The 11,780-nt window shown below is 37.4% G+C and overlaps 1 protein-coding gene across 1 annotated transcript in view; it reads left to right on the forward strand.

Annotated features, from left to right (window-relative positions):
- EDNRA (endothelin receptor type A) overlaps positions 1 to 11,372 on the forward strand; it is a 29,552-nt gene extending 18,180 nt beyond the window's left edge. Inside the window, exons 4-8 of the mRNA XM_065736386.1 lie at positions 1,216 to 1,414; positions 5,233 to 5,385; positions 7,421 to 7,554; positions 7,920 to 8,028; positions 10,093 to 11,372. Of these exons, the coding sequence (XP_065592458.1) occupies positions 1,216 to 1,414; positions 5,233 to 5,385; positions 7,421 to 7,554; positions 7,920 to 8,028; positions 10,093 to 10,233 (736 nt within the window). The 3' untranslated portion in view covers positions 10,234 to 11,372. The remainder of the gene's footprint in view (positions 1 to 1,215; positions 1,415 to 5,232; positions 5,386 to 7,420; positions 7,555 to 7,919; positions 8,029 to 10,092) is intronic.
- The last annotated feature ends 408 nt before the right edge of the window (positions 11,373 to 11,780 follow it).

Here is an 11,780-nt window from a genome sequence, read left to right on the forward strand (position 1 = left end):
AAAACAAGACTAATATTTGTTCTTTCCACAATTTTTAGATAATTAGCTTTGCTAAATTTCTGGAAATGCTAAGTAACTTGTTTACTGCAGCTACGGATAGATAACAATCTGCTACTGAAAATTTAATTTATGGACTGCTATGTACTCTGTATTACATTCCTATCAGTCTTCTCTCCATAATTTTTGAACCTTTTCATCAGACTTGACAGAGAGGTTGAGGTTTCAAAGCTAATAAATTCCTACAAGATCTCTGAAAACTGGCAGAGAAGTAGAAAAGAAAGAACTACTGTTCCCTAAACAGGGGGAAGGCCGCAGCCTGTAACAAGAGTGCAGCTCACGAGGGGCAGAGAAGGTTAAGAGGGGAAGAGGAAAAGGGGAAAATGCTGTAAGCGCATGGGCTATATTTGAAACTTCTTTAGTGTTCTTACTTCTTATCTGAGATTCAAGCTGTGAGTTGCATTCATACAGGAAGAAAGTTTCAGTAATTCCACTGAAGAGAGAAACAGCATCTAAGGGATAAAGTTGTAGAGAAAATGTGATACTTTTGGTACATGCACCCTTCTTAGCCACGCGATTCATTTTCTCATCAGAAAGGCAATGCAGGTGTTCAGGTAACCGCCAGAAGGATCTAACTAGTACTCTGTTGTAGCCTAAGGTAGATTCAGAATATGACAACAAAACAAACAAAAAAACCAACAGCATTTTTAGCACTAAATTGTGTAAATGAATGTATCTTCATATGATAAAGAATACTTCCATAGTATTTCACAGCACACCAGCTGACCGCTTCAGACAGCACTACTGTTCGACTTGAGATAGCTGAGAAATATAGTTGCTTCAGATTCATTGTAACAGCTTAGAAACAACTTGTTTCTGCTGTTACATCACTTGAACTACTATAAAACACAGACTGTTCTCACAAACCATGCCTAGTTTAACTAGCAATCATAAGGGCAGTCCATACAGCAGCATGCCATACAACCCAGTGTCAAAGGTGAACAACTGCATCCAGCTCTCTACAATTCACCTTTTGATGTCAAGCCACCCAATGACACAGAGGAGCACATCTGACAAAGTCCTTGGATTAGGCAGGAAGAAAAAGCAATACAAAGCTAAGATGACAGCTTTAGGGTTTTACTTGATCTATCAAACTGAAACAAGATGTTTAAATTTAAGGAAGAAATTACAGATTGGAAATTAATGCCTCTCTTTCAGGTATAGAGCAGTTGCCTCCTGGAGCCGTGTTCAGGGAATTGGAATCCCTATGATCACTGCTATTGAAATTTTCTCCATTTGGCTTCTGTCTTTTATACTGGCTATTCCAGAAGCCATTGGTTTTGCTGTGGTACCTTTCAGATACAAGGATGAAAGTTATGTTACCTGCATGCTCAACCCAACAAATAAATTCATGTTGGTAAGTAACATCTTTTCCTCTTACAAGTGAATTCAATGTATATAAATAAGACACTTAAGATACACTTTGATAAACTATTAAAGTGCAAAATGTACACTAATATATACTGGTGCAAAGAAGAACATACAGGTACCAGTTTCTAAAGTAAGAAAGTACCAAATAAGAATCCTTGCTAGTGAACAGTGTTGTAAATTCACAATGGAGACATTTGCAATTTGGGCCCAATTACAGAACAATCAAGAGCGTAGTCACAGCCCTAGGAGGTACTATGTTTCTAGGTATAACACTTGGAAGCTTGTAAATGTCAGAAAACATGTTTGAGTATGATGAGTCATCGTGTTGTATGCAATGGCCTGATCCTTTAGGAGATACACAGCAGGGTGAGAGCACACTCTAAGTTAATTTTTCCTATTTAAAACCAACATGCAAAACCAGAGAATAATCCCTTCATTTATCAAAACCTACTGTTACAAATGGGACAGACTCATATGTCCAACCTCAGTAGCTGGGGCACCATTAGCTGTCAGCTAAGCACTGCAACTCAAGAGCAAGAGAAATGCTTGAGTACACACCAGGATTCCCTGGCAAATTCATAGCCCTCAGCCTCTGTTCTATCACACTTTTCCAGTTGCAAATACCCACATCAGAGTGTTCAAAGCAAGTCAGGTGTACAGAGTTAACATATCTTTACTGCATAGAGGGATAGTGATTTCCCGCCTGGTCTCAATCTGAAAAAAAGGAAAAGGAACATCTTCTACTTTGTGAACCCAAGGCAGGGCCATCCATCACTCACAAATTAATCCTCAAAAAAAAATTAATTAATTAAAAAGTTAGGAAAAAAAGAATTTATTCTGTTTTGTTGCAGGTAATGAAAGATCTTAAAAGAAACTCCATAATTTTCCTCACCAAAATTTTTTCACAACAGAAAACTCTTTGTTTTCAAATGCCTGATGCTTCTAATTTCATTGGATCTTGGGTTACAGACAATGAAATTACACGTGGCTTGTGTTAAAATTGGGAAGGCTGAGTCAAATGAAGCCAGAAAACGTAGAAAACAAAGGGTTCAAGAACTGTGGTTGTCAGTGAAATATCCTCAAACTCAGTAGGGTTACACAGGCTGCAATCAGAAACAAGAGTGAGAGAAAAAAAACCAAGCCCTTAGTAAAAATAATACACATGAAGAAGAGAAATTGTCTAGGACTTACAGAATATTTCTAAACTCTACAGATAATTCAGCTTGCAGATAGTTAAAAGAATGCTTTAAGGAAGGCATCCTGCAGTGAGTGTAGCTCTTTCCATTTTTTAACAACTTTTCTCAACAACTGTGGTTGGACAATCTGCACTTCCTCTCTCCCTGAGAAAAATGTTAAAACATTTTTTCCTCATTGTGTTTCTCCACAGCACAGCAGTTCAGGTTTCCCATAGGCACATCAATGATTATCATTCTGTTCTTTATGGAGATAGAATGGCACGGTTTGTTTTGTATAATGTCTGGAATTAGTATCTTCTATTTGCTCAGAATAATTCAAATACCTAAATCTCTCCATGGCAGTTTGATTTTTAAGGAAATAAAATCAGCATTCAGGTTCAAGCTCAGAATAAGCATTGCATATATCAGTCAAAAAGAGTGTTATGTTTCTATGTTCTGCAAGCAAATACAAACATGAGATTAAAATGGAAATACCATTTTAACCTTAAAGTATCATATTCACTAACAAACATCAAAATAAGCAATTACTAAGTTTAGGGCATGGTTTATGATTAACTTTTATTTTTAATAGAGGAATTTATTCAAGTTTAAAACTAGTCTTGAAGGACTTGAAAGGTTCATGCTAGACCATGACTCCCTAGAGGCTGAGCACACTAGGAAACTTGTTTAAAATGCACATTTCCTGTAGAAAACTAGTTCCATGTGGACTTTCAAGACAAACAAAAGAATGTCTAGTTCTCTTAAATCAACCCAGTTTCATGCTTTGATGTAAGCTTTGAGGAAGTCAGATTCCGTGATTAATCATTTACAGACATTTTTGTGTAGGATTTGTAACTTCACAAAGTCAGGTCGTCGTACAGAACTCATGTATTGACAAGAGTTGCGAGACAGGACTCTGAATGCATTGAGTGACATGCAATACTCATGAAAGCTGGTTAACAAATATGACAAGACTTTTTCCTTTAAATGTAGCGTGGATTCACACTGTACGATTTACTGCACTGCCCAACCAATATGCTTCGAGTGTAACCCATAGGAATTTTCAACAGAACAGGCAATTGCTCCACGTATTTGTAATCCTTCTCTCTGCAGGAGGAGTGGTAATTAAATTTCCCCTCAGTACAAACTCTTAAAATATGAGGCATTTTGCTTTCTGCTTTTTTGCTGGCAGAAGCTCAGATCCCAGCCAGGAAAACACAGCCCTAGAGAAGCATGTAACTGTGCATTAGACCGCAGCCTCTCCTCATGCAGGGATGAGGTTACGATAAGGAGGAGGAAGCAAGTTAATGAGCACAGTTCAAGATGCCTCTGGGGTGGGGCTGTGGCCTAGATACCAGTAGCGAACTCTAGACTAGCAAGCTCAGTAAGCAGCTAAATGTTTACTTACAAGGAGAAAAATAAAAGCTATTTCCCTTTTCCTCAGTGAATCAACTCTATGATGTAGCTGAAGTAGATTAAGAAATGAACATTATTAAATACTAGTCTGTTACATTGCATTTGTTTCCTTCATCTTTTAGAGTTTAGTGGTATACAGTTTTAAATGTAAACAAGACGTCAAAGTTTGACTTCTTCAAACAGAAACTGTATAATCCTCAGTTACTAGCATTTTGACATTTGGTGTGGGAACCACGATGTTACAAGAGCACATCCGCTAGGAATAAACAAGTTAGAGGAAAGATTATGAGAAAGAAGATTCCCTTTTACAAATATCCATCTCAGTGACTAAAACTGAAGAGACAGGAAGTCTTTAAAACACCACTTGAGCACAAAACTTCAGCTGTGCATGAAGTTAAGAACTAAGATACAATATTGTCTTTAGCCTGAAAATATCACTGCCTATAGAAAAGAATAATTTTAAATATATATATTTTTAAATATAGTATTTCCCATAATGCATAAAAGGATTAACTTAAACCACAGCTAGCATTTAAATTACACAGCAAAGTACGGCTACTCTATCAACGCCTTCAGGGTCCTGTCACAAAAAATGAACAGTACGGAAAGCAGTTAAAGGGTTAAAAGTAACCGTACCAGTGGCAGACAAAGCTGTGCATATATCAGACAAACACCTATGAAGAGACTCCTGTCATCCCTATACATAAAAAAAACAATTACTAACCCCTTCACTGATAAGGAAAGGTGGTTAAAGTTGCAAGGCATTTTGAATTGTTTTTTTTTGGAATAAGAACACAAGCTGCAGAGGTAAATGGCATTTCCTAAGACAGGCATTTAGGGAGATATCTTATCTCAGACTGACAGCATCTACATTTTGGCTTGTACTTCATCCTGAAGTTGGAACTGAACTCATTTACCTGAATAAATCTAAATCTTCAGAAAACACAATCAAAATTAATTACTTCAAATACAAAACAGATGGCAACAAAAGCACACGCAGATGGTCACGAAGGGAAACTTAACATTTACAGTGCCACAACTCACATTTCAGTGTTGGTCCAAAGTAGACTCAATTTGATAAGGAAGTTCACATAATTTGTGACCGTTTACACAGACATGTACCAGCATACTAACTTTGAATTTCCCATACCTTTGTGGTACTTCCTATTGAATCATATGAAACCACCTTCTCTTCTCCTTACCTTATCCACAGTTCTACAAAGATGCAAAGGATTGGTGGCTGTTTGGTTTCTATTTCTGCATGCCACTGGCGTGCACTGCCATCTTCTATACGCTAATGACTTGTGAAATGTTAAACAGAAGGAACAGCAACTTGAGAATCGCTCTCAGTGAACACCTTAAGCAGGTAAATATTAGGAACACCAATGTTTGAAAATACTGCTCTTCTGTCTTCGGGTTAACTTTGAAATATTTCAGTGGGTTTGAATACATTGAACTACAGAAATAGGAAGTGAGGATGTAGGTTATTTACGGTGTTAATGTATTCAGTCCATTCTGGAATGTGAAACTAAGGAGACACAAGGAGATACTGAAGGCAGCTTAAGAAAGTAATTCGTGTATTTCTTTTCTTAAGAAAGCGTTATGGTCATGTCCTGTTCTTTAGTTGTCAATTACTACTGGCTAAATGCTTTGAAATGTAATAGATTTGAAAATGAAATGTCTTGCCTTTTTATTCACTCCATGAGTCTTCTCTACTTTGGCACATTTTCATATGTAATGTTAGCTTCGCATGAAAAGCCACTCTAGAATACGTTTGTTTAGAATAGATATCTGTTTCAGTCTTACTGCACCGTTGCAGTTACCGCTGCTGCAGCTTCACTGCTTTGAAAAGAGCAATAGGAGGCTAGTACAAGCAAAAGATCATAAAATCACTCGCAGAACTGTCAGTTCTCACTATGATGTTTTTGCAGCACTGCCTAACTCCAATTTTAAAAACAATCTGTAGCTTTTTCTCTGCAGTCAGAAAGACAACAGGGTATAATATTTATGTCAGCACTTCAAACTCCACATTTACAAATATGATCCCCTACAGCAGTGTTCTCTCTGAGTGAGCTCTTTCAGAGATAGCTCCTCCACTGCCACGTTTCAGAACAAGGTAGACCAGAAGAGTCCTTCCCTTTTGCAGACTTTCCACTTCTTCCCTTCATCAGATTCCAGGACCCATAATTCAGACTGTCCCAAGGCCACACAGGCTACTCTACCCATTAGAAGGACAATGGTATGTCCAGAGGAACCCTCCTCCAGCTTTCACAACTTAATAAGGAGTTCCAGCAAGCTACTTGGATTGGTTCCTGGAGAATGAATTCACGACTCAGTTTACAAGTCCTTGACCCTTTGTCACTTTTCACCCTTCTTCCTTCAGTCTCATCCACATCAGCTTCTAGTTATGCTCCTAATTTGATAACAACTGCTATTGTAAGAAAGAAAAAATAATAATGCCCAAGGAGACCTGCTTGTACACTTAAGTTTTTTAATGATGACCTTGAAATGCTTACTCCTGACACGTTACAATGGCAGTTCTAGAAGTGGTATTCTTACCCCTACTTAATTCTCTTGATTGAATCCACACCTACCAAAGATCACTGGTATGCAGTGTCCCAGATACACTAACACGTCACTAAATCTTAAAGTCAAGCAAAATATCCATTAAATAGAATTTTTTTCCTAAGTACTGAAATAAAGCTGTAATACAGATATATCTATAGTTCCGCTTGTAGAAAGACTACATAAGAAAATCAAGATCATGTTGCAAGGACAGCAAAATTACAATACTCTGCAGAATCCTTTCATGTAAGAGGATGCACACTAAACATGAAATGTATCATGAAGAACATGACATCCTGACAATAGAATTGCTATTGACTATCAATTTAGGTGTCTTGAGTTTACAGACTCACACCAAGGATTACCTGAAAGTGCTGAAACAAGTAAGAGTGATCTCACTTTCCCTCATACATAACAAAGATCTCCTGCAGAGTACGTACACATGCAAAAAAAAAAAAAAAAAAAATAGGTTCAGCTGGGAGATTGCTAGAAAAGTAGCCCAGAGTAGAAGAAAGTCTGGGAAAGTTATCAGGTTTGGAACTGCTCAGCAGTGGATGCTGCTAGGCTAACAACTACTATGTCCCGACAATGCCTTGTGTGCTCCAGCTGTGTCAGTTTCAGTGATGAGGAATTCTGTAGAGGACTGTCAGGACTAAAAACATGGCAAGCCCAATTAAAAAAAAATTCAGGGACAGCAGGTGGTCTGGAAGCTGCAGTTTAGCAATCCTTGCATGCTAATCTAAACAATTTAACTTTGCTGCTAATAACACACCACTGCAATCTCTTGCCAGTATGAAATCAGCACTAAGTCATAGTGATCTTTACTTATTTTCTAGCGCCGAGAAGTTGCAAAGACAGTTTTCTGTTTAGTAGTGATATTTGCTCTCTGCTGGTTCCCTCTTCATTTGAGCCGAATTTTGAAGAAAATGGTATACAATGAAAGAGACCCCGGCAGGTGTGAACTGCTCAGGTACTTCATTCTCTATATCAGTTGATAATACTCAAAATATACAGTGTCACGCACTTGAAGATTACACAAGAAACGACACTGTGCATGCTATTTTATAATTTTTCAACTACATCTGTTTTCAGGAGAATATTTTAACTGGGTAGCATAATTATTATAAATACTATATATTGCCATTATAATCTCTTTCCTGTGGCTCATTTGAATTCTGAGAGGCCGTTTATTATAGATATGCCGTGGTAAAAGATAAGATTAAGAGAGATAGGTAAGAAAGAATTATAGTCTGTGATGGAAGGCACTGTAGACAAAGAAGTTCCACATATACTATAAAAGCATACATATGTTCTGCTTTCTTTTTTGTTGCCTAGTTTCTTGCTGCCATTGGATTACATCAGCATCAACCTGGCAACTATGAACTCTTGTATAAACCCAATAGCACTCTATTTCGTGAGCAAGAAGTTTAAAAATTGTTTTCAGGTAAGACCTTTATGATATACGTCTGGTTGATACTATTATATTTTACATTACATTCATATTTATATTAGATCAATCTGTTCGCTGTTTTTTTTCCTCAACCAGGAGGAGAGGCACATAAATGAGTGAACAATAAGTTCCCTAAATTGCCAGCTAGAAGGTCATATAGCAGACATCAAACTGAAAGAACAAACTTTCCTCTTAATCTGAAACGCTAAAGCAGTAAAAAAAAGTTCAGTATAGACTTCACACGTAAAAAAATCACCAAGATAGACATGCTCTTCTAAGTACTGCTTGTATACATGTGACATGTATGTTAAACAGAACTCATTTAATAACTGTAAAGGCAAAAGGACCAGCACAAACAAGGAGATGTTAGAAAAGGAAGGAAAAATGAATGCTCACCCACCTCCAAAGGTCTAGGCTGGCAAAGAAAAAACTCCAAAGGAAGGATCTCCAGCAACAGAACCTTCCTCAGACACAGTCAGTACTTAAATGGGGTCTAAGAGAAGTGGAGCCTGGTCCAACCCCTTCTGATTGCACAGTGAATTGCCTTCACCTGTGCCCCTAGGGCTGACAGGGTCTTTCCTTCAGGTGCTCAATCAGTGGTTCAGGCCACCACTCAGCAGTCCCTGTACAATAACATTCAGTACTCTAGATAGGTAAGGCACTAGATCTGGCAGCTATTAAACAATTCTGACTAAAGAATTCAGGGTTTTTTTAATATCAAAACAGACACTTAAGTTGACCTTGGTAACTAAATAAACATTAGGGCTTCTGCCTGTATTCTTCCAACACTGGAAAACATACTTTAAGCCTAACATAACTTTGACACTATCCCTGTGCAAGGCCATAAAGACAGAAGGAAAACAAGAGCAAATAGCATTACAGAGTGCCGAGATAGAAAAGACAGACATAGCTTTGTCTGCAGAGAAAAACAAAGAGAGCTGTACTACAAAACTTTGAGAAAGCAAATACGAGACACAAACTACTGAAAATAATATAATCAATTACCAAAGCAGGGAATAGCTGTTTGTCTGGGGAGTATTTCCACATGGGTAATGCCAAGTCAGCTTTGGTTTTGATTGTCTCCTACTTCATTTGGGAACAGAAAAGACAGCAAAAAAGATAGTATACATGGACCTGACATCAAGCGAAAGAGTGAAGTAGCAGGGGCTACTACCAGGATGTTATTCACATCATAAATACATTTTTTTCCTTTGCTCTTCCAAAGGAAGCTAGCACCCAAGAACTCTAATTAGTTAATTTTCAGATATAATTTGATCATTTCCAGCTTCACATTATGTTTTTCCCTTTCCTTCCATCCAATCTCTCAATTTTATAATTAAGCTTTTCACTCTACCTCTGCAGATATTTTACATATCCACTCACACATAGATAGAAAGTATATGTAACTTAAGACTGGCCATACCCGTCTTAAACACTTCCTTCTCATTTCATTCAGAGAAGTCACGGATTTACTGCTATTATTGTCATAGCTCCTCTGAGGTGCTAACTCTTCTTCCCCTAATGCAAAGCTACCAACTTCATAGAGTTAAGCATTAGTTTCCAGAAAAGGACATGAGAAAAGCTGAAGAATCATTCCCCATCTTTTCAGCTGAGGAAAGGAATATGCCAGCTAGTGTTTACCTTCTTTCAATTTACCTTTGGTTCTTAAAATGAAAAACGATACAGAGCTCAACATATTCACCATTCCTTTTCCTAAACAATTTTGCCTTCTTCTAAGACGAGAGAAGAGACCTCAGTCTCTTGGCTTTCTTCCCCTCTTACATTTTGTTTCCAGTGCAGTGAGCAAGAGGGAAAAACAATCACCCAACTTCTACAGTGTTGGCTGGGAAAGTTGTTTTTTAATTACAGGCATAGGCCAGGCCTAACCTTGCCCCTTATAAACCATTTGCAGTCCTAGGATAAAAATTTGGCCTATGTGTACCTATCACTCACTTCCATGAGAAACCTCTGTTCATTTCCTAATAAAAAATATTGTTGGCAGTGTTCCTTGAGCTGACGGATCTGTGGTAACTTCTTTTTTTTTTAATTATTTTTTAGTCATGTCTTTGTTGTTGCTGCTCTCAATCAAAAAGTTTAGCGACTTCGGTGCCCATGAACGGAACAAGCATTCAGTGGAAAAATCAAGAATTAAACAACCACAACACAGATCGAAGCAGCCATAAAGACAGCATAAACTGAACACTAAGGACTCTGACACCATTTCAGAATCAATCAGGAAAATAAATATTGCAACAAAGTTGTTTCTACAGGAAGCCTAATGAGCGTTCCACCAATTCAGAAGCGTACGCCCTTGTAGCTGTCTCTAGTGTGGACTGACTATAGATGTGGTGCTCTATGAACTGAGATTTATTGGATGGTAATTCTGTCTCTGGGAATAACACTGAATATTAGACCAAAAAAATGACAAGAACCATAGAGGCAGTTTGTTCTTCTGAAGCAAGCAGAAACTATCCAGGGTCTAACTGGTACATCACAATCTTCTTACATGACTGGCACTCAGAATTAATCACTATGGAATCCTTCTGAAGATATCCAAGTGGAATCTGTCGGTGTCTATTTCCTCCCTGCCCAATTGTCTTTCAGCTTCTACTTGTGTGGTGGACACATCCCATGCACCACTACATGTTGCTTCTTGTCGTCAGTATTTTTATTCAGGTGTATTTTGCAAAATGTTTTGTTCCACATCAGTATGTTATTTACTTATAGTACAGTAAGTCATGACATCAGCTGGGCTGTCCACTTTTATAGCACTTCAGTACTCAAAAATAGGAAGAATCCATATGAAATGGCATCAACATTTGGCACTTAAGCATAGACTAAAAAAAAGGAGATACTAATAACACAGTACTACACTGTGTTATTTATTCTAAAGCTTTGTAAAAAAAATAAGCTATATCAGCAAAATGAATAAAAGATGCCCTCAGACAGGCATCTTACAGTGTGTTTTCAGTTTAACTGTCATGTTAATTCTTCAACTATATTAACCTATTAATCTATTTAGACTATAGCTGCTTTAAATCTGTCAAAATGAGAGTCACTGGAACACAGTGAAACATGAATAAATCTGTTCAAAGAGTTCTGAGAATATGATTACTTCCGTATCAGCTATGCTTAACAGTACTTACACCTTCTGAACATGAAGCTACTACAGTCATAGCAGACGCAGAACTGTGGAAGAAGTCCATAGAAGCTGGATATGCACACTCATTCTGTGCCTTATGCTTACAGAGTTTGTCTTCCTCTCACAATGTTCAAAGATTTCAATGGGAGTTGATAGCTTATTAGAATTGTTAACCATACAAAGGCTGTTAATAACATTAAAAAAATATTGCTTGCATACCTGTAAATCAGCATTTCACTTATTTCCATCTATTGTGGTTACAGGGCAAGACATTAATTGTTTGGCTATCAAAATTGTATGAATAGCCTTGTATTAGGTAGTGGAATTACACAGTATGGTGTCAGATATGTACACAAGAAATATATAACTTTCTGTGCCAGGTTAAGAAACAGTAACTGAACTTCCACAGTTTTTTTTTTTTTTTTTTAAGATGTTGCATTTCAAATGGATGATATAAACCCACGTACATTTATTTACTAGGTCAAAACATTACTGCTTACCGCGAACTCCACTGCACAAATTCCCCAGATGTTTACATTTACACAGGTCTTCTGAAGTATTTAAAAATTTTTAACTTAGTTCATATATTACTGTGTGCTTCTCC

This window comes from Cyrtonyx montezumae, unplaced genomic scaffold, assembly GCF_038088225.1.
Source record: "Cyrtonyx montezumae isolate F1298 unplaced genomic scaffold, pur_monq_1.0 scaffold_2, whole genome shotgun sequence".
Taxonomy (NCBI): Eukaryota; Metazoa; Chordata; class Aves; order Galliformes; family Odontophoridae; genus Cyrtonyx; species Cyrtonyx montezumae.